Genomic DNA, 24,215 nt, shown 5'->3' with positions numbered 1-24,215 from the left:
CCGCGGCACCTCAGCGTCGATGAGCGCGAGACGGACGGACCAGCCGGACCGGCGGCTGCGTCCGGACCGCTGACGCACAGCGCCGCCGGTGGACCGGCAGCTCTGGCAGGTGGACCGGCGGCCGCCTCGACCGCCGCAGCTGCAGCCGCCCACCCGGCACAAGCGTCTCGGCAGAACAGCACGCATCACGTCAGACTGCGGTGACTGCAGTGGCTGAAGGCAGCACAGCGCTGGGCGTGCCGCACTAGCAAACGCCCATGTACTGTTAACTGTGCCTGATGGTGGACAACAGGCATGGAACCAGCGGCGTGGTCTTGCAAAATCAGCTGGGAGACGCCGAGTCAGCTGACGAGGAGTGTGCTGCTTCCATTTTCACGCAGTCTTACTTTTCAACGGACTTAGCCCACTTCCCTTTTGATGGTTGGGCCGGGGGAATCCGGACAAAGTTGGTGAGTGCGGGGAGAAGGGGGGGGGGGGGGGGGGGGTCAGCTGGAGCCCTTCCATCTGAATATGAACTACGCCCTTGAGCTGGACAATTCTTGTGAGGCGTTAGCCCTAAAAACGTGACTGACATTCACCTTGGAACCGAGAAGAGAAGAAAAGATTGATGAAGATTGCTGAAGACGAATCTCTATGCTCGCCCATCTCCAGGTTCCGTGGGTACGGGTGAACCGAATCTAAACTGACACCACTAAGTCGGGTCGGTGCTGCCACAGGACCTGCCCGCTCTGCCATCAAACCACTGACCCATCCTAACCGTGCCAATCTAACGACCAGATAAAGCCGACATTCATGTATGGTCTTCACCGACCATCTCTTCTCGTCTCTGCATTACGGGCTCATCACGTTTACAGTTTTTGCTCGTTAGGCCCCCCTGGTCGCATTCACCGACCATTGGAACATCATACTCTGTACACAGCAGTCATTCTACCAACCGCATGAAAGGAAACCAACTTACTCCAATCACAGGCTCCTGACACCGCATGAGCACAAGGCTGAATGGCCGAGCCGCAAGGCTACGCTCAACGCCGCCGGAGCCGGCGGGGACAGCCCCGGACACTGTCAGATCCAGCGGCGGCGCCCTCCCCCCCCCCCCCCCCCATCGATGGCAGGCCGGCAGCGCGATATCCGGGCGGCGGCGCTCCTCGGTCGACGCGCCACCGGCACCGCCCCATCCGGCAGCGGCGTCCGTGGCGGCGGTGGCGCAGCCGGCGTGGCGCTCTCGCGTGACTGAGATGCCCCCGCGCCGTGCCCAACCGAATTCCCAAGCGCACGTCCGAACACGGACACGTCAGGTGAACAGTCAGCCACTGTCGGACAGGGTCGGCCGCTGCCAGTGTACCCGCTCCAGTCCGCTACGAAAGTCTCGGCGCCGCGAGGCCCAGTTAGCCTATCGTCGACCCTGTCCGAGTGCAGTGTGACGCAATTGGGCCGCACTACAAGTGGAAGGAGAGAATTCACGTCGGGTTCTTAGCACAATTACACCTCACTACAGCTCCTTGCAGAACTAAACCCCTCTGGTCATCCAGCGGCGTAAGCAAGCCCCGGTCCGATCCTAGCGTCCGTTCGCTCGGCGCCGGGCCTCCGCGCTGTGCGCTGCGCGGTGTCAGCGGCGCGCGCTAACGCGACGGCACCAGTGTGCGCGACACTAGCTGAGACGCTGCGGGCAGCAGTCTCAAACCGAACATGGGAGATAACAGGAAGCTCACTTAACCGGCTCCCAAGGTCACCGGGAGCGCCAAACTTCATAAGCTGGAACCGACGGCTGGGATGACGACCTGGCCGTGTCCATATCCGAGACCATCTAATACCAGCTCTGGCCGCCAGACGCTAATTATTTGGATGAAGCCCTGGACGTGTTAATATTCGAAGCTATGAGGCCACCTCATATCAGGCTCGGGTCGTTATTAGTTTGATATCTCCTGGACAGCGTTATATCCATTACATCACGATGAACGTCACATCACGGTGCCATCATGTTCGTGACGCTGCCTTATTAAGGCGGAAGTATGAATCAAGTATCGGAGTTGCTATAACGAGCACACACATCTAACCGACAACTGCACACAGTGGTTGACCAGGACGAGACAGGGTACCGCCGCTCGAAGCCAGTGACAGAGCGCTGACAACTGTTTCGCTCAAGACTTGGTAAGCAGTCACCACCGAGGTTAGAGTGATATCGCCCCATCGTTCGAATTGCAATGCTTCTGAAAAACGTACAGCTCTCCTGCGGCGGAGGTAAGGCGCTTCGGACATATGCTCAGAACGAGAGTGTAGTTTTGCAAGACCAGTTGGGGGAGTCATTAACACTGGCTAAATCCACGACTCTTTTTACGAATAGTCCATTCCTTCCAAAGAAAGTTACTACTTAACCTGAAGACCACACCTTTCGATTTCGGCAGAAGTGCCCAGTATGAACAGTTATCATCGATCGCTGGAGTTCACAGCCTACAGCTGGCTTCGACCAAGTGTCTACGCGCTACATACAGATGGACATACTGAATACTGGATACTACGCGGGCATACTGAACTCTGGATGCGGCCTTAATCACAAAAAACGCCAGTGGTACACCGGCGGGGATTCTCAGCAACTCGTATTGCTTACTGATCTGAATATAGGTGTCTCAATACTTAGGGGATGCCAACAGCTAGACACTACCCGTCGTGTTATGGTTGATGAAATGACGGACAGGAGCGACCAGCAGCCTAAAAACTCATGTCGTCAGTACCTCCTGTATACTGTTTGATGTGCATTACTGAGAAGCTTGTCATAGATTGGGAAAATTTAACATGCCCTGTCACGCTTCGAAAATTTGATAAGGGAAAAACAAGTGCGACGCATAAACACAATCCCTAACTTCCACTGTTTCGGTGCTTTAAAATTTTAAAACCCGAAAAGATCGTGAAGTGTATTTCTCGGAGAGCCCTACCTTTTTCACCAACGTCCATCGTAAACCTTGGCTATTCAGCACATTATGCTGCAATAGACTGCATTTTTAAGATCATCTCTGACGGCCATGGGCATTCTTATGAAGCTCCATGGGGAAATACAGGTCTGCGACTGTATTTTCCACGCCGTTCAGACAAATGCTTACCAATAACCTCACAGCTTCCCAAAAGGCCGTACATCACCAGTAGAATAATCCCCTCATGAGAAGTGACTCCCCTGCGATCTCACTGAGAAGGATCGTAAACATGGAACACATTGCAGCATCGAGAAAGCCATACTGTGCAGCCCTGCGTCAATGTATTGACCAGCACGAGCGCCAACTACTCTAACGTCACCACCACGCTACAGTGTGCGGAGAGTGAGTTTTTACTGAGAAAAAGAACGGCTTTGCGCATTAACACATATATACTGCGCATGCACCATACGACCCATCAAGATTCTCTGCATATGTTGAACAATGCAGTGATATTTTTTAGCCCTCCGCAAGATCCTCCGAGCAAGGAGTGTAATTTACCATTCCGTTGCGGTGGGCCAGGAGCCTCTTTTAAGAGTATGTCAATTCCGTGGATAGGCCATTTTTGACGGCCTTGGGTATAAGGTTTTGTAATTATTTGTTTTGCCCTCCATTTATTTCGCGGAACTATGCCCCTAATTCGAACTACCAGGCTAACTTCATCTTTAATGTTACGCGACGCACGCCGTCACGTCCCTTTCATAGAGCGACAGTGACCGCGTTGGCCATATTGGGACCCAAAGGTCATGACACAACCGGGATTCAAACCCGGGAGCCCCACATGGAACCACACCACCATTATTCTCCTTCCTTAGATTGCAAGATGTCTGTGTTCGCACGAGTAGTTACATGAGGGATACTTGATTTACGTAATATTTCACAAAATGTAACCGTGCGTGTGTTTGCACGTGCCAGTGTGTTCGCACTCCCGGTATTTCTGCGGGGATCACCCGTCGCTTTGGGAGCATATCTCTATGGCGTGAAGACGCTTGAATTTATGTAGATCTCATTTGTGTTCTTAGCCTGGTGTTGTTGCGTTTTAAGATTATGCGACGAGGTGTCCGAATTTGTTTTCCGCATTAAGCATGGTTAAGCATGGTGCTGTCGGTCCAACGCGAATGATGACAGTCACTGCACACCCAGAGCGAAGCCACGTGACGGAAATACTCCGGAGCCACTATTGTGGGATTAAGGAGGCCGAACCATCTCTCAAAATTGTACACAATCGTGCTTTTCCGACTTATTCCGCAAATTAGCTGCTGTGGTTCAGATTATTAGCGATGAGAAATTGAAATGCCTCTCATGTTTCCGTAATGACGCCGGTCTATCTCGGGTGTTGTCCGTGTACGTCCGCGCGTGACACAAAGATTCACCCCAAATCCTTGCTGAACGCCGGTGCGAGTCCAGGGTGCCGCAGGTTCCCCGGCGATTTTAGCAATGTTTCGTTTGGCGCGTGCGTGAGCTCCCTTCCACGCCGGTGAAAAGCAAATTTAATTCGAAACTTATTAAAATATTAGTGAGTAGCACTACCAGCTACCAGAGTGGTACTACTACCAGCTGCACAGAAAGTTGTCTCAGTGGCCGCACCGGACGCTGACGAGTAGGAAGTGCTGTATGCTTTCTTTGTGATGCGACAACTGATAGGGAGATTCACATGTCACTTGGTTGGACAGAATTCTCACTGGAGGCTCGTATACGGATAGCAAGACCTAGCGTCCGGCCAAGAAAAAAAAGCTGCGCGCAGGATTACTCAAATCTCGTCCAAGGCAACATTCGTATCGAACTGAATAAAAATACAGCACCTATATCCGCTATGCTTACCTGACGAAAACTGATGAGTGAGTGAGTGCTGTGTGTCATATAGATTTACCAAAAGCTGGATATGTCTTTTGGATAAGCTCGTGTGCGTGGTATTACACAGTACCACACAGCTAGACTGCGCGAGTAGAGTAGAGAATTAGAAACGAAAGGTGACCTTATGTTATTTTCGCCGCTCTTTCCCCGGCCCACATATTCCTGGAGGAAACGCCTACAAGCAGCCGTCGTTATCTATGACCAGTGCGATATCTGTTGTCGGCTGTATACAGATAGCTCGCCAATCCCACGCACAGAAGTGCTGGCAAGCAAATATGCACTCGATCTGGGCTGCGAATCGCGTGGGACGATGGAAAACCGGACAGGACATTCCCTCCCGCAATGGCGACTCCCACATCCCGGCCCAGTGCTACTCCACTGGAGCGGCGCAGCAGAGCGGGGCGGGGGGGGGGGGGGGCAAGAATATGTCTTCGCTCTCTCATAATCTTGAGAGGCCCCTTTTACCCGAACTTAGGTTTTTCTTGCTATACATATCCTATAAAATTCAGATAAAAGGTCCTCAACTATGCATAAAGAGGCCCGTTTTATGGATCAGTAGGCCATATTTTGTATTAAGGAAGCCCCTTTTCTCGCCCGGAAGGCCCTGTTACTGGCTAGAAGCACCCTGTTTTGGATAACAAGGCACCGTCTAAATAATAGTAGGTCCCTGTTCTAGACCAGGAGGTCCCCCAAGCGTCCGAAAGCCATTGCTGCGTATCAGGACGCCCTGATTGGGAAAAATGCGATTCTTTGCTGGTTTCGGAATCCCCTTTAGTGAATCGGACGGACCCAGCTATGTTTAATAGGGGCTCGTTTATGTATAAGATGGCCCATGAATGGAACTGGCGGTCCTGTTTTTGGATAAAGGCCCTTTGTTGAATCGAAAATATCCTGTGCTGGTGATCACAGGGTCCAGATCAGATTTCCTTTTACAAGAAATTAATTCACATGTATATATATATATATATATATATATATATATATATATAATAACAATAATAAAACCCACACGGGACACATGCCCTACCCCCCCCCCCCCCCCCCTCCTCCACCCCCTCTTCACTGTAACACTGCTGAGAAGACGTAGTAAGAAGGATCCATTTGTCCTGGAGGTCCCCTGGAAAAACTGTCCCCCTCCCCACGCTCAAAATTCGCGACGGCGCCTCTGCTCTCACAAGCATCTTCCGTGGAACTCGACCGCTCTAATTGGGCCTGGCAACGGCCCTCCACTCCAGCCCGATGCCTCGACGACGGGCTCCTCGACTTCCGTCCATCCTAATCGGACGCCGTTATTCGCCGAGGCCGCTCCGCCACGCTCGGCTGGCCGGGTAAAGTCCCGCCTCGCACGGCGGCAAGCCTCTCGTATCTCGCGCCCGCCCGGCGCCGCCTCTCGGCCGCCGGCGGCATGTATCGGCGCTTCCAGTCCGTTTGGCGCCGGGCCGAAACGCCCATGCCTCGAGAGGCGGGCGCCGCGACTCAACGGCACGGCTAATGACCCTCGTCGACACGGCGTCGCTGCATCGGCGGCTGGTGAGAGGGGCACAGGCCGACAGCCGCCAGCGTAACTCAGGTTGTACGCCGACTATCTGGTCGAAATATCCCCGATTATATTCTCTATATTCTCTGCCTGAGACACATGCTTCACCGCGCCACGTAACTCAATGAGGAGACGATAGGGACGGTGCAACGACGGGGCAGTAGCCCCGAAAAACACCAGCTAAAGCACGGAAATAAAACCCGTGACGACCTTGGACGACCACCACTGACTACGGAGGCTTCAGTTTTAAGCACGCTTTCAGCAGCACTCATAAGTAACTACCACAAATCACAACTGTCTTCTCTCATGGCATACAGCGTGTCAGACACGCCAATCTGGGTCTCAAAGGCCTTCAGCCCCTGCTCCGCCCGTAAACACCAGCAGTGGTGGCACAAGGAGTTTAGTCAATCAATAGCCTGCATTCCGGATAGCCCTGCCATTTTAACAGGTCATGCCCCGAAGGACGGGCAACTCGCCACGCAAGTACACAGCAAGCGAAAAACAATTCCCCGCGAGTGAACAACATTCAAAAGTCAAACACACTTCCTTGCAGTTTCCAGCGAGCGGTATTCGGAGCGAAAACACGGCACGAAAACAACGCCGGCTGACACGGCGATCGGGATTTTGTTCCAACCGGTGAAATTAATCAAGCTGCCAGAGGCAACTCCCGTGCCAAATCTACATAATCCGCGCCCCGGCAACCTTTCCAATAGCTGGGAGCGGATTTGCCCGTAGCGCTGCCCCGAGGGTGACGTCATCAGTACCAGCTGCTGACGTCATGGACGTCCGAGCGCGGCGCGCCGCCGAAAGCAGCGGCTGGTCAGGTGGAGCGCCCCGGCGCTCCGCCCTGTCCCCCGGTGGCCCAGGTTTAGCGGCCGCGTGTCGCCGGGTTTTGCAAGTGTACGGCCCGCCCCAGCGATCGCGTAGCCCGGGTTTAGCGCTGCGGAACGAGCTCGCGACACAATAAAGAAGGCGCGACTGGGTCCACGTGCCGTGGACCCAGTCGCGTGTCCGAGGCTTCCGATAGCACGAGCGTGTCGCTGCAGCGGCGCTGACGCGGCATGGAGCCGTTCTTCCGTAGCACGGACGTCGTCCATATCACGTGTCGCGGCAGCAGGAAACGCCTGGGGCAATCGAGCGCACGAAGCCAGCGGCCTTTAGGGCCGGTCAGCCAGTGGCGTTCAACGCCAGGTCAGCACAAATCTCACCTGACGCCAGATTAGGGACCGCCATACCCGGGTGTAGGCTGTGCGCAAAAAGCATGACACAATGATCCATGTGAGCTTATTTGAATGCTGCAATCATGGCCACAGTATATTACTATGGCCGTATGTTTAGTCATGTGAGAGCTGCATCGCTTCCGCCAACGATACACTCGATGCCAGAATGAACAAAATTTTACTTCGTGAATTTTTCGGTGCCACGGAAAGAGATGTAAGCAGCGGAATCTACCATCAGCAGTGCCTTTCGCTTTCCTCCACGGGTCATGTGTGAGACGACCTTTAGGGCATCCAGTCTTTCGGAACGCTTAAACGAAAGCATCCGAAAATGTCGGCGTCGGATGAGCTACGGTCCCGGACCGCTTCCCCCAGGCAGTCATCGTTTTCCACCGCTGGGGCAGCGGCGGAAGACCGCTCCACCGTACCACGCAACCCCCGGGTTACGGCAAATACCTGCTGTAAAAGTGCACTGTATGCACACCGCGCCACACGTAAAAAAGGTACATCCGCCCATCGCAGGGCTCTTGGCGAGTCTACACGCCGAGGTGACGGGGGTCCTGCTGATACCGCGGGGGTAGCATGACCCGGGAGGTCAAACCGGCCGCAAACAACGTCGCCCGGCCCACGTGCGCCAGTCGCGTAGCACCGGTGTTATTGCTTGGTTCGGTGTCAAGACCTCAAACGCGACTCATAGCCCGCGGATGTCACTGCTCAGTGACCTAACATGACCCGGCATGATTTGGTCGGATAGCATGGACTGTGCACGCAATAACAACAGCACTGTACATGCATTAACAACTAAACCAAAGCGGAGAGCACTGTCAGGTGCCGTCCTTCTGCGGCTTCAGAAACGCCCTTTGGGGCACCGCTCGCTCGGCGAACAACCAGACCTGATTCAGCCGCTTTCTGCTCACGCTCGGTCCGCAGTTCTCGGCATTAACTGCATGCTAATCTGATATATGTGCCAAAGGAATCCAGCCAAAACGCTTGTCGTCCTTGGTTTGTCGGCAGCGCGGGGATACCAGTGAAATTATGTGATTTGCCATGACCGTCTTTCATGCAGAGGGCTGACAAACTGCGCAGCTGCAATTCGTTTTAATGGAGCGTGAAAAAATGGCAAGAAGCGGCTTGTTTTCATATTTAACGCATCCGGATTCGCGGCGCCATGCGGTATTTTTCGTCACGCAGAATGTCTGATGTTCAGTTGGGATACTCAAATACACTGCAATTGCGTCATGCCACTGTGATGGGTGGAGTAAAGTCAATAACACTGGCGACGGCCTCCGTTTCACTCACCCCGTCTCACTCTACGCTAGTGAAAAACATATGTGTATAGAGATGTTACTCGATTTCATATTCATACAACACGGTTGCGGTATGTTGACATGACGTGACTGATTAGCACATCTGGATTAACGACATACGGAATCAATAACTACAATTCAGTCGTTGTTGAACAGAAATACGTTTCAAATTTCTCCATTTTGGAGGCGAATATTTTTTAAGAAAAAGAAGCCAACAATTGCTCTCCAATGCCGTTCACAACCACATAATCGCGGCTGTAACACTTCTCAAGCTACAGAACATATGACGGAGCAATAAATGAGTTTACCAAGCCTTATTTTATTATTATTTCATCTTTTCAACACCCTGACACCGCCTCTGCAGGCTACGCAGAGACTGGACTTTCCCGCCAAATGGCGCCAATATCGAGAAGTTTGTTTGAACCCAACTGCGAAGAAATCCGTTGATTGTATCCATAAAACACAAAGGCAGCTTGGCAGTGAGGCTGGAGAAGGCGACAGGCATGCCGTTTATCCCAGCAACTCCAGACGCTGACAGCTCCGTAAGTCAAGGCTTGCACTTCTGTCGCGCCACCTGGCGACTCGTCTGAAGTGCGTAATCGAGTGCGAAGTGCGTAATCGTGCGAAGTGCGTATTTGGAACATTTGGCGGCGGGCGTGACTAGTTCAGGGAAGGCGGGACGAGAGCGGCCGGAGCGTGCTTTACCAGGATATTTGTCAACATACAGATGGAGAGGAAATATCTGTTTAAGCACGATGCGCACTTGAAAAGACCAATATAACATTACCATTGCTTGCTAGTAACTAATTATCGTTCTCAGGGCCAATAAAAATCGCTGTGCTTGCTAATACGGGAATTAACCACGGACCTTAAGAAAGGCATGGCTTTCCCGAGAGGACGTTTGCTGCATTAAGAGCGGTTCTTATGCTGGCAATATTCAGCCTTAATATGTCGGAAGGCACCCGTTAAATGGTGCTATCAAGCAAGCATTGATAACTTTTATGAAAAATTAGCTTTACCAATATAATCAATGCTTATTCCATACCATCATCAAACCAGTGCTACCCGGTATAATAAAGGTGGGCAATTATCAGCATAATAATTCTCAATTTATAATGCCGAAAAACCAGGGCCCTAGACATTTCTTGCTAACACCAAGGCATCTTCTATCAACTCGAAAGCCGCTATTCTATATCGGTTCACGTTTTGTAACATATTTACGTTGCACGATTTGGTGTAACACAGGAACTACGGATGACGACAAACACTTGAGCCATTTCTCGGTCATCACATTTAGGGTTTTCTTGACATGTTCTGATTTAGGGAAGATCCTGGACGGTGGTTTACACAGAAACCCATGTTTGACCATGTCGTATAGGTTACGGACTAGGGCACCTGAAGGTCAGCTGGCCAGGAACGCTGCGCGTCGAAACACGATAAGCACGCTTCTGTAATTTCAGTGGGAATGCGGAACACATTCTAGAACAAGCCAAACCTATGTCAAGAACAGTGCAAAGCACGTCAAGAGCAAGTAAAAAGCCCCGTCTGGAGAGGTTGCTATCCATTGCGTAAGTTGTTAGTGCATTTGCGAGGGACACTATGTACATAGATAAGACAGTACCAATAGCCTCATCCCTTGTATAATGACCAGGACAATGGAGTGATAGATGAATTCATTTTTCGTCTACATGCCTTTATCGAAACGAGCATCAGTGAAACACCGACATTTGTTTCGACAAAGGTGTGCAGGCGAAGTGGCAATCCATTTATATCTCCATTCTGATTATTCTACTGTGGATACGGCTAAAATACCGTATCATTTATAGGTTGTTATTCAAATCGACTGCTTACGACGTTTTATAATGTTTTCAAAAGATTTGGATTTTCCAAGGACATCAGTACATCAGAAATAACATCAATAATAACATCAATAATAACCAAATACACCAGTGGCCGTCTGAGGCTGTCTGTTAGCACGGTCCGGGTCAAATGAGTTTCCCACCTATACCATAATAGGCAAATTGAAAACAAGAACTGTTTGAAATGGCAAACGCGATGCAATGAAACCATCGCATGCTGTAGGTGTTGAGCGTTCGTAGCCGTCTGCGTGAAGGGTTTCAAGTTTGCAGCTCTATGGCATCGCGGTGCTCTTTACGAAAAGAGTCATTAAATAACATCTTTTGTCAGCCGATTGTGGGTTCACGCCATGCATTCTGAATAAAAAAGACTGCAGAGAAGCGGTATCACAAATTCAATTTGAACTATCCGCGGACAACAGCTCTCTGGGAGATGCGAGCCCAGCAACGCCGGCTGGCCTACTAAAATGTTTCCAACGTTGCGCAGTGAGGCAAAATATGCAAACTAAATCATTCCGTGCTCGACTGCCCCACACACTTTAGAAGTGGGAGCGCTTACAGTAAATACGGCTGCGTAGCGCCTTGTCAAGAGCCGACTCTCAGCGGCTGTTTATCCACATATCAGCTGCTGACGGCACTCAAATGTTTTCAAAGGACCTTGATTCTGCAAGGACCGTGAAGTGCCCGACGGTTTTAAATGGCATGAGCTGGCAAATTCATAAGATTCAGAAGATTAAATGCAAATGCATTTCCATCAAATGCGTTTTCCTCGTTTATCATGAAAGGAACTTCAGCTAAGAGCTTAACAAAAATGTGGCATTAGTGGAAATACCTTTTACGTGGGATTTGTGTACATCACTGAGCAGTGCATTAAATGGACAATTTCAAAACGTATTTCAATATCCAAAATCAGCCAAATATCTAGCATTTAGCATAAGTTAAAGTGATGCTACAGTGACTGTTCGCCCTTCGCGAAAACGGATGACGTTGAGTACGCGGTGACGTGATTTGCGTCAATGACAGGAGCTGATCGCCAGCAGCGAGTTTACCCGATTTTAAGGAGTTTTGAACTGAAGTTAGACTGTGGTTTAACACCGGTAATCTAGGCTATTGACGTGATAGCAACTTAATCCAATTTCGAAACAAGGTCGACAAATGCTTGCGGTCAGCGTGTTTCAAGCCAAGGGCCTGCGATCCGAAGTCCGGCGCGTTACCAATTGTAGTACTATATTCCTAATTCATTAGTGTGCAACTCCACAGCGGATAGACCATTACGCTAAAGAATGGCTCATCACCACTTATACACAGGCTTTGCTTTCGAGCGTCCAGTGAGATGACGGTCCGTCATATTCGCATAATATGACATGCGCTCTCTCAACACGGTATAAGGCCAGCGCAGACGTGTGGTGCGTCAATGATTCGAGATCACGTTGAAAAATGATAATCCTCTGTTTTCCTAGTCTGAAACGTACAACGCGGGCACTGAGATGGATACTGAGATTTCTGGTCTTACACACAAAGACGCAGCACCTGTTGGCACTATTTTAAATATTAAAGGGAATGTTTCACAACTGAAGATAATGAAGCAAGCATCTGCTACGATGAAACAAGCCCACTTATAACCATTGGTATCCTTTTAATTGGAAAGGACTGTTACAGACAGTACAATTCTCTGTTTGGTAAACGTGCTCTTCAATGGATCATGGTTTGATTACATCGCCTCGACAATTACATTTGTGTTGGCCTTGATCGCCGCAAGGTTCATGGAGTGGCAGCACTTGAATGACGTTATTATGACGTCATGGGCGTCATGGTGACTTTGAAATACTCTCCCCAATATACCTCTTTCTCCATTTTCGCGGACGTGTGGCTCAGATACTAGAGGGGCTTAGGTCTTTAAAGGGGCAGGATTGTGGGCGGCACCAAAAGGTCTTTAAGATGGCTTTTTCAGTTCAAAACCCTATGTAAATGTGGAACACTTCCTTTAAGCAGGCAAAGTCTGGTTACATTTTTAACACACCAAAGCAATCTCCGATTGCCCGATCTGAAAAGACCCGGGTGCCGACCAGACATATCCTGGGTTACTTCTCACCCAATCTAGTCCTCAATCTGGCACATTACAAATCTACTATCGAAGGAGTCACGGTGCTCGACCTCCACGCCTCTCTCCAAACCCACGTCCCCCCCCCCCCCCCCCGACCGTCACGGCGCCTGCCGAGCGGGCCGATCTCGGTGCGGGCGGCACGTCCACGGTCCGACGCGGGGCCGTCTCCGCGCGGCCGCCTTCGGACGCCATCGACCCGTTCCGCGCCTTACCCATCCGCCGCCGCTGAATGCCAATGACGACCGAGCCCGGTTTTGTTCGCCAGCTGAATGCGCGCCTTGACGTGACAATTGATGACGCGCAGGCGAGAAAAGCGGCGCATTTCTCCCCGCCACGGAAATATGGAGCGCCGCTGGCCAAACCTCACCAGCGAAGGTGGACGCGTGCGGCACGTCAAGCGGATCGACCTCTCGCTAGGTCACCCGCCAGCAGTCAGCTGGTGGGCGACCTAGCGAGGGGCCGAGGTGACCTAGCGTGACCTGACCTAGTGACCAGTCCGTGCGGCACCCGGTGACAATGTTACGTCGTGCTTTCCGGCGGTCCTTCCTTACTCATGGCATGCACATAATCCGTTCTGGGTGGCTGATTCGACTGCGGGCCCGGCACCGCTCCATCAAAGCCATGCTCCAATCTGGCCAACGCCGCATCAGTGCCTACGCCATCATAGCTTGCTTTCAGCCATCCTGTCTCGCGGATAACGGCTACTCCTACGTCCGTTTGTCTCGATACATGACCGGCCATGAGCCGACGGGCGAAGGGCGCACCTACGCCCGGGCGGCCCCATTATGTTAATGGACAGCGGCGCCCCACTGCCCGGACAACCACATTCGGTCACACCCCTCGCCAATCTGCTGAATGTCGTGGCTACATGCTATCAGACTAGATGGCTTAACGATCTTTCGCCCTCGCCAGCAGGTACATAGGACTTTAGGAGGAAACACAAACAATTATGTTTACAAAAAATAAAAGGTGTGATATGTGTGTAACAACTGTACATTTCATGACCATATGTATATATATATATATATATATATATATATATATATATATGTGTGTGTGTGTGCGTGTGTGTGTGTATACATGTGTGTATGCACATATATGAATATACATATGCATACACATATATGCACATCGACGTATATACATATGCATGCATGTATATGATATTAACACAATTATTTACTAAACTCAAGGGGTGTTCGACTGGGCACGTTTACCAAAGGCAGAAAGCGTTCCACGCATGTTCTGCACGTTGTTGGTCACCAATTTTCGGAATTCTTCACGACGGAGACGGCTTAGCGGTTTCCAAGACGTCAAATAATAAGGGCAATACGATACCAGCTACGAAGACTGGTGATGACTTCCGAGCGGGAAGCCTCCACTCACTGACGGGGATTGTTTTGTAGTAACATCGTGCGACACATTCAACACCTCGCGCTGCTCAGCGGTCCGCTCTGGCTCGTGACTAGATACCGGGACCGACACACCCTAGGTCACGGCCCAATTAAAACGCGGCCAGCGACGACACACGGCGGCTACACGGACGGTCTGTCCACATAGCTCAACTAACTACCACAGTTAACTTACGGATACAACAACAGCGTTCCCACCCACCTGACGTCACTAAGAGCAAACCGCTGCTGCCTCTCGTCAGCGTGCCTTCCCAGCACAAAACCCACCGCAAACCACATCACAGCGCTGTGGCGGGTCTCAGCTGGCGTTAAGCTCGCGGGCCGTGCCGGTGCCCAGGCCTGACCGGACGTCCGCGGAGGCGAGAGGCCACCCCCGCGGCGGGAAGCGCGCCTCGCCCACACCGCAGCCCGCGGCCGCCGTCCCGGGGCATCCCGCGGGCCCGTCGCCGGCGGCTCTCCCCAGGCGCCCGGAATGTGCCGCGGACGCGCCGCCTCGCCGTTATTGGTCGGCGGACGCGTGTTCGATGCGCCGGCTGAGTTGAGAATGAGCGTCGCCGAATGCTTCTGCGTGCCGCCGCGGGATGCGAAATCACACCAGTGCGACGCGTGGATGGCCGGCACACGTAAAAGTCCAATGGATGCACCGTTCCGTCTCGCTGCTTCACGCTCAATTTTGAAACGTAATACACAGTGCTGTGGAACACAACGGGGGTAGAAGACGATCAAGGCCATCCACTCAAGGGATGCGCAGCTTAGCCTGCAGTGTCCCGCCATCGATAGCCATACACGGCTGATGCACTGTAAGAGCCAATACAGTGCAACAGTTTCTTCATCATTTTGGAAGGTGGCCGGAGATCACCGCCCATAACGGCCACCCGCTAAGGAATTGCTAAGCGATGAATACGCTGCCTGCTGATTATGTCATTACTCAAACAAGTTCTTCCCCCTTACGTTTTTCCTCACTCAGTCCCCACCTACAGTAATTAACATTGGATGTTCACCCATCTCGCCTTCAACGCAACTTGTCGGGACCGAAATATTTCTATCATGCGTCGCTCACCATGAGAGCAGGCTGCAAATTGGCTTTCGGCACTCCTGTCACAGTGGGGTGCACCACTCCTACCCCGCCGTCCTTGCCCTTCACCGTCCGCAATTACCAGCGAGACGCTGTCCACGGCGCGGGACAGGCAAGGTGATAGAAGTGTTACCGTCACACAACGAAATAAAAAAAAAACTACGCGAAGGATACTGGTCGCCTTTGAAAGGTTACGGCAGTGTTTCTCGTCATCACATTTAAATACATCTCTTCATCAGTTTGGCAGGCGGATGTGAATTGCTACCTAGCGATCACGCAGGAGTTTACACATAATAAGGCTTGAAAACTGGTCAGCCTTGAGCCTGGCGATGGCCGTGATATTGAGAAGGACTTGGGGACCCAACCATGAAGCGATGCGGGTACGCTTCAATGTTTTTGTTATTTTCTAAGATGAAGAACAATGTGTGGCTGGTTGTTTAAACATCAACGTCCGTGTTTTTAACGTTATGCGTATTGAACACACTTAAAGCTGACAGGATGGCATTTGTGGCTGCGATACTGAGTGACACAGCAATAAAGTTTAATCGTCTTGTCTTATCATTCATCCCCGGTGATTTCAAAAAGGCACTTTTCACTTGCTGTTTTCAAAGCATCGAGTCAGCATGCACGATGAGTCGCTAAGTTAGCATCGCGCAAATTTTCCTCAGAACTGAACAGAGATTACACCTTCTAATGCTTTTTTCACATAAATTCGCCCACATTCCCAAAGGAAAATGTGTTTGTTGCGTGTTGCTGTCAACACCACTCCGTTTCAAAATTTAATTTCCCTAATCATAATGGTATAAAAATGAATTTGTCCTCCAATGTCTACACTTAACACGATGCAACAACGCGTGGCATTGGTCTGCGCGCAGGAATTCCAAACTAGTTATCTTTTTCCATCGATATTTACGGCAGGCATTTCAAAGCCAAATGTGATTTTGGACGCTTGGCAGATTTGGACCTAGACTTAGCATGCATTAAAACATGCAATATCCAAAGTACTTCTATTGCATTCCCGTTGTCAAAATGGTCGGGAAATGTGTCGGTTATAAGCCCTCGGAAATTATTCTGTAAAAACCTTCGGAGTTTCAGCTAGCCCCAATCCCACACGAGCGTGTGCTAATCAAACGAGGAAGTGGCCCCTCACCACGCTGCAGCGTTCCAGAACAAACACGCCAAGACAAACAGTTCCTACGCAAATTACTCTCAGCTCTTCGCTCAAGCTTCTTAGCTCTAGCTCTTAAAGCCCGTGGCGGTCGGGTATGGCCGTTCAGTCTCACAATCTTATCACAGCTCGCGTGAGACGCGCTCGGGCTACAGCTCCGATCGAACTGACCCGGACAACCGCCGTGAATGTACGGCACTCTCCGTAAAAGGTGTTGCGAGCCCCACAAAAGGCCTCTGGCTTGACACTGGAGGTCAAGCCCCGCCCACGGCATCGCGTTGATTGGCCGGAGCGCCGGCCAAGTGACAGAGCGGAGGGAAGTGGTACAGGTCCCGGTAATTGATGGACTTCATTGTCAGCAGGCAGACGGCAGACCGTGCGGCGAAGCGGCTCTTCCCATTGTCGTGACACGCCCTCGGGGTGAGTGCCTCCATAGACATGCATGCAATTTGCCGGCCGTGAGTGGCGGTCAATGCCAGAGGGGCATGAGACCGCCAGCCACGCCGGTGACTGTGCAGAAGGTCCGCCTTTTCCGCGGCGTCGGGACTGGCGAGACAAGGACAGGTCTGACGGCCGGTCCAGCTACAGCGTGATGAGATTGCGCAATCCGTAGCAACGAAACACATGAACACCAAGAGACAAAATGAGGAAACATGGTTAAGGAAACGTGCATGATGGGGGAAACACGCAGCAACTGAGCCGAAGGCAGGAACATGGAAAGGGATAGGGTCAGCAAAGGGCACGGACAGGGGCAGGGGCAGGGACAGGGACACGGAAGGGGAGAGGGACAGAGGCACGGGCACGGACATGCGCAAGGGCAGGGACAGGAAGAGGGAACACGACGAAGCCAGAGGGACGTGGACGGATGCAGCGGCATGTAATGGACCAGAGACGATTATAGGCAAGTCAGACATAAAGCTCTCAATATTTTACAACTGCAAGCATGCACTGAAAATACGTGATCTTTAAAGCAGGGATGATCATAAAACAAAACAAAAAACCTGGCTAAACAACGAGATTACCAAATCAATAGAATACATTATGAGAAAAGAGGATATGTCGGGACAGTTATTGTGACTGCGATCCACTCTGACCACAAGCTCATGGCAAAGTGATGCCCACAAATATAATCTTTAATATCAACTGTTCTTGTAATGCATGCAGCCTTTCATTGATAAGCTTGACCAATGTCTCTTGGTATGATGCAGATTTATTGTATTGACCTTGGTGTGCCAAAAATGTATCGCACATCGCACAAGACCGAGTTAGCGAGCGAGAATGCGTGTTAGAGAACTTAACGGCGGACAGGTGAGTGGGCACGTCTATTAGAGTAATCATGACACGTAGGGACACCCAATGAGTCTGGTACACAGCTGGGCGGGCCGTTATTGATCGGGGGATGGGCTGCTACTGACCGGGAAGAGTGAGTTGCTATTGGCCGGAAAATGTGGGTTGCTAAAGACCGGAGAGAGTGGGTTGCTACTGCCTGGAGAGAGTGGGTTGCTACTGCCTGGAGAGAGTGGGTTGCTACTGTCTGGAGAGAGTGGGTTGCTACTGCCTGGAGAGAGTGGGTTGCTACTGTCTGGAGAGAGTGGGCTCCTTCTGCCTGGAGAGAGCGGGCTCCTACTGCATTTAGAGAGTGGGTTGCTCCTGCCTGGAGAGAGTGAGTTGCTACTGCCTGGAGAGAGTGGGCTCCTACTGCCTGGAGAGAGTGGGTTGCTACTGACCGGACAGGGTAGGTTGCTACTGCTTGGAGAGGGTAGGCTGCTACAGACTGGAGAGGACGGCCTGCTACTGCCTCGAGAGGACGGGCTGCTACTGACCGGGGAGGACGGGCTGCTACTGCCTCGAGAGGACGGGCTGCTACTGCCGGGAGAGGGTGAATTGCTACAGACCAGAGAAGGCAGGCTGCTACCGACAAAAGAGGACGGGTTGCCACTGACCGGAGAGGACGGATTAACACAGACCGGATAAGCTGTGCTGCTGCTGCCTCGAGAGGACGGGCTGCCACTGACCGGAGAGGACGGGCTGCCACTGACCGGAGAGGACGGGCTGCTACTGCCTCGAGGACGGGCTGCCACTGACCGGAGAGGACGGGCTGCCACTGACCGGAGAGGACGGGCTGCCACTGACCGGAGAGGACGGGCTGCCACTGACCGGAGAGGGTGGGCTGCTACTGCCTCGAGAGGACGGGCTGCCACTGACCGGAGAGGACGGGCTGCCACTGACCGGAGAGGACGGGCTGCCACTGACCGGAGAGGACGGGCTGCCACTGACCGGAGAGGGTGGGCTGCTACTGCCTCGAGGACGGGCTGCCACTGACCGGAGAGGACGGGCTGCCACTGACCGGAGGGGGTGGGCTGCTACTGCCTCGAGAGGACGGGCTGCCACTGACCGGAGAGGACGGGCTGCCACTGACCGGAGAGGGTGGGCTGCTACTGCCTCGAGGACGGGCTGCCACTGACCGGAGAGGGCGGGCTGCTACTGCCTCGAGGACGGGCTGCCACTGACCGGAGAGGGTGGGCTGCTACTGCCTCGAGGACGGGCTGCCACTGACCGGAGAGGACGGGCTGCTACTGCCTCGAGAGGACGGGCTGCCACTGACCGGAGAGGACGGGCTGCCACTGACCGGAGGGGGTGGGCTGCTACTGCCTCGAGGACGGGCTGCCACTGACCGGAGAGGACGGGCTGCCACTGACCGGAGAGGACGGGCTGCCACTGACCGGAGGGGGTGGGCTGCTACTGCCTCGAGAGGACGGGCTGCCACTGACCGGAGAGGACGGGCTGCTACTGCCTCGAGGACGGGCTGCCACTGACCGGAGGGGGTGGGCTGCCACTGACCGGAGAGGGTGGGCTGCTACTGCCTCGAGAGGACGGGCTGCCACTGACCGGAGGGGGTGGGCTGCTACTGCCTCGAGGACGGGCTGCCACTGACCGGAGGGGGTGGGCTGCTACTGCCTCGAGGACGGGCTGCCACTAACCGGAGAGGGCGGGCTGCCACTGACCGGAGAGGGTGGGCTGCTACTGCCTCGAGGACGGGCTGCCACTAACCGGAGAGGACGGGCTGCCACTGACCGGAGGGGGTGGGCTGCTACTGCCTCGAGGACGGGCTGCCACTAACCGGAGAGGACGGGCTGCCACTGACCGGAGAGGGTGGGCTGCTACTGCCTCGAGGACGGGCTGCCACTGACCGGAGAGGGCGGCGCCCCGCTGCAGCACGTCGTCAATGTTCTCCATCATGATGCGCTGCACGTCGTTGAGCTCGCCGTGGATGTTGTTGAGGTTCCGCCGCGCTCGGCTGTCCATGAACGTCTTCTTCGTCTTCTGGATGTACGTGTCTGCCGAGCAGAGGCCGCGCCCGGGTCACGGTGACGTCAAACGCCGCAGTTCGAGGCAGTATCCCACGTTTTTGTGCTTTTCACATATGGCCAGGCTCGGGCATCTCACGCATTTTGATCAGTAATACCACGATTTGATCAGTACTACCAGTTTTCTCGAGATAATTCTGAATACCTCAGGATTTTGAGGTGGGGTAGCTGAGCCTGCGGGATAAATTCTTTTGGCATACTGCCCACCGCTACGGAAGTAATACCTTTCATTTGCCTTGCTGCTTTCGGCGCGTTTGTTCTGTGATGCTTGCAACACACTTATGTGTCAACATGTTTGCGTACTAAATGCCACGAAAGCTCAGTACATTTTGTTCAGACAAAAACATACGCGAACACGAAGCTTTCATCCTGCATATTCAACGCGTTATACTATGGCTTTGATGTTTCCTCTGCGGCGTTTACCACAGTGGCTCTTCTGGAGGCGCACTTTGGCTTTGGGAATGGGAGTGTCACATGATCCATGTGACGCACTGGTACAAACTTCAACCAGTGTGCTTCACGATAACAGGTCTTTGCCCGCTGGGCCAATCACAAACGTCTCTTCATTCGCACCAGCAAGAGTGCGCCGGGTAGTTGTCATGACGCCGGCGGTCGAGACTGCATAGGAAAAGCGCAGTGCTTTTACAACGCGTTGACAGCGTAATTTTGACTCAAAATAACTAAAACTGATATCCGTATCACGTGCTGACGATGTTTCAGTGGCACTTCCCAGTGCTATCACTAGCCGTAACCAGTCCTGAGGTTTAACAAGAGTGTGTTTTCCAAACGTGCCCCTCGGGCGAGACTCTCTTTAAGTGGCTTTTAGCGTTCGGCGTGGACGAATGTACCACCCGAAAAAAACAGGCACCCTGGCGCAAACGAAGACACTTGGCTCTTGGGCCATCTTCTCAGCCCCGGGGGCAACAGCTCGAACGTGCCACATAGGGAGCCACTCAAGCGTCCACCTGTCCCGCCACTGGCGCCATTCACGCGCAGGCGAGTAGCGGCACATGGCGGCGGTGTCGCGGCCGACCGGTGCTGCCGTGTGTGTTCGCTGTAGCGCGCCTCGTCGGGTGGCATAGCTCCATCGCAAGCACATTACGCAGCTTGGAACGGTGTCAACAAGCATGTGTGCACGCATGACGGCCGCGCGACATGTGACGTCGCTAATGAACTCAAGCACACGCGACAAACACTGCTTAGCGTGCGCCCTGATCCTAGGAATCCATCCAATTAAAAGGCTCACGACATGTCCTCAAAAAGGGGCCGTCTGGGTCCGAGTGTACCGCCGGAGCAATAGTTACCGCGCTTGGCAACATGCTCGACTAGCGAAACAAAAGACAGCGCACGTGCCATTGGTGCATGTGGCCCATCGCGCAGCCGTGCCCGGTCCACTGAATGCCAGTCCGCCGATCCCCGTGTTATCCCTCACGAGCGCTCGCCACACATGATGATGATCATCATCATCATCGTTACCAGATGACCGCCACACAACAGACTGACCCTGGCGGATGGACATCGTCATTGTGGTTAATTGATATCGTATCGAGGGAGATCAATGATCTGCACAAAAACGTCGTGGCTCAGCGTTTTAAGCGCGGGGTCTGCTGTCCACATGTCGGCAAGTTCAAACACGCCGGTTTAGTCCAGCATATCCGGCATTGGCAATGGACCATGGGCGACGTCCCCGCCTTTCACTACACAGCACTAGCAACAACGCTAATTAACGCCCACGAGCACCGCGAAGAAAATATGCAAGATGCATCCAATTATAACTTGAACGTTTCCTCTGTGTTTGCGATGTCTCTACGCAGGTTCGCACCGCTCGATATGCCAGACCGGACGACTCATCTGCCCCAAGTTTACACAAATGTTGGAACTTTTGCCCTCTGGGGGAACTTAATATGCGTTCCTGCCTTTCAGCCTGATGGCATGTCACGCGAACACAACAGTCCACTCTCAGGCTTGGGAATGCCGTCGCATGCATGTTTGAGCCCCAGTTATGTGAAGAGAACTTCGACACGAATCGAAGCCCGATCAGCGGGCCTGTTTTTGAAGCCACCGTCGCCAAAGGTGCTCACTGGCCGTGTTATCGCGGCGTAATGAATCAAGCTCTATGCAGACGTGAAGACGAGCCGCTGGTCGACTTCACGCGAGGCACGAACATTCACTCGCAGACATGAGTCTTTTAGATCACGCACACGCAGTTTGGGGCCCCGACGGCGCAGGTGTCACTCAACCAAAATTGGCAGCGAAGATCGACATCAGGACTTCGGGACCAAAACACGCCTAAGGAATGTAAGGAATGTTGATGACGTTGAGCCTCCCACACTGAAGGAGGCTGACGACACCAACAGCCAGAATGGTCAGCAAGTCGTCCACCTGCCCCGTCACCGTCATCAAGTCTCATCCGGAGCACCAGTGCGACACTCCGTCTCAACGCACCACCCAGCGGTTCTACTAGCTTGCAACCAGCGCGCCGGGAATTTTCCAACTCACGACCTAGCGGTTCCAGCAGTCTGCAAGCTGCTGTAACGCACCAGAAAGCTTTCAACTCACGACCTAGCGGTTCTAGCAGCCTGCAAGCTGCTGTAACGCACCAGGAAGCTTTCAACTCACGACCTAGCGGTTCCAGCAGCCTGCAAGCTGCTGTAACGCACCAGGAAGTTTTCAACTCACGACCTAGCGGTTCTAGCAGCCTGCAAGCTGCTGTAACGCACCAGGAAGCTTCCAACTCACGACCTGGCAGTTCGAACAGCCTGCAAGCTGCTGCACTGCGCCAGGAAGCTGCCGGTGGCTGTCTGGCTTCGTTCCGTCTTTACGAGCGCGCTGTGATCACGCCGCGCCCGCGCCCACAGGCCTATGCAGTCGATCAGACCGGCTGATGCCTGGTAGCAGTTCAAAGAGCGCGGCCCGGCCAGGTCTTGCTCGTCTTTCTGACCGCAGCAAATTTCCGCCTAGAGAGCCAATCTCAGGTCCGTGCATGAAATTGGGCGCATCCATCAGAGTTGCCCGGGTATCAGGGCCCGGCTGGGCGCCGTCCACAGCGGGGCGTCACAGCGAGCCGCAGCCGCCGTCGCCCACCTGTGATGGGCACCGCTTGGGGGCAGTGACCGTCTGATGAGGGACAGGGGGACACTCAGGAGGGCAGCGGCCGTCAGATGCGGACAGCGCTCGTCTGGTGAGGGACGGGGGACGCTCGGGAGGGGAGCGGTCGCCTGATGAGGGACAGAGCAGAGGCCGTCAAATAAAGGACAGGGGGACGCTCGCGAGGGCAGAGACCGTCAGATGAGGCACAGGGGGACGCTCTCGGGGGCAAAGGTTGTCTGATGAGGGACAGTGAACACTCAGGAGGGGGCGCCTTCGCCGACACAGTCGGCAGCGGTGGGAGAGCGGCGACGAACGCTCGGCGTCCGTGTTGCGCTGAAGTGGAAGCCACGATCAATACTGTCTGACTGGCGATAAAGCGGATGCACAGCACAGTACAAAGACCGATTTGATGGTCCAGGAAACGAATATCGCGAAGTACTCGATGCGCGCACTGAAGCCTAGATCGTCGCAGATCAGAATCAGCCAGCGGCGAGCCCTGGCAAAGTCTGGCAGGGCAGAGCAGTGGCGGCTTGCTTACGTGACGCACCAGCGTAACGAACGGTAAGTGAGGTTGCTGGATGCCACCAGCACGGCCAATTTGATGATAAAGTGAAGCGCACCACGATGCCGTGACGGCAACAGGAAGTGTCATGCGAAGCCATTGGACGTGCGCCCGGCAGGCATTGCTTGTCTCTTTTGGCAGCATCGCAAACAAAGGAGCTCCAAAATCGATGGGCCTGGGTGGTTTCAGGCACTATGAAATGCTCCTTTTGTTCCCAAGTCATCGCGGTACAACGGACGTCACCTCAATGCACATTGCGCGGTCATGAAGAAAGCGTATTGGCTCTGAGTTACGAGTGACGTCAGAGGTCCTCACATGTGCCGCGTCCTCCGCGCCCCCTGCCGGCGTCGTGTCCAGCTGCAAGAGATCATATCTGTTCGAAGTGCGCGCCCGCGACACGGCAGAGGTCCGCCATGCGCCGGGTCGGCGACCTGGACCGGCGCCTTACCCCCCCCCCCCCCACGACACGGCAGAGGCCCACCGTGCGCTGGGTCAGCGCCGGCAGCTGGGTCAGCCGCCGAGAACAGCGCCCCCCCCCTCCCCTTCCGCACCCCACCACACGGTAGAGGTCCGAAGTGCGTTGGGTCAGCGCCGATAGCTGGGTCTGCTGCTCGAAGTGACGCCCCTTCCCCTCCCGCACCCGACGACACGGCAGAGGCCCGCCGTGCGCCGGGTCAGCTGGGCCAGCCGCCCGGAGCGGCG

At 53.5% G+C, this 24,215-nt stretch overlaps 1 protein-coding gene across 1 annotated transcript in view; it reads right to left on the bottom strand.

Moving 5' to 3' along the window:
- The window catches only part of LOC119095569 (vesicle-trafficking protein SEC22b-B), a 53,801-nt gene that overhangs the window by 4,123 nt on the left and 25,463 nt on the right, over positions 1–24,215 (bottom strand). The window contains exon 4 of the mRNA XM_037218419.1: positions 19,685–19,831. Within this exon, the coding sequence (XP_037074314.1) occupies positions 19,685–19,831 (147 nt within the window). The remainder of the gene's footprint in view (positions 1–19,684; positions 19,832–24,215) is intronic.

The sequence above is a fragment of the Pollicipes pollicipes genome, unplaced genomic scaffold (assembly GCF_011947565.3).
Source record: "Pollicipes pollicipes isolate AB1234 unplaced genomic scaffold, Ppol_2.1 Scaffold_4219;HRSCAF=4965_pilon_pilon_pilon, whole genome shotgun sequence".
In the NCBI taxonomy this organism is placed as follows: Eukaryota; Metazoa; Arthropoda; class Thecostraca; order Pollicipedomorpha; family Pollicipedidae; genus Pollicipes; species Pollicipes pollicipes.
Note: the sequence above shows the minus strand (reverse complement) of the source record. Positions and strands in the feature narration are given on the sequence as shown.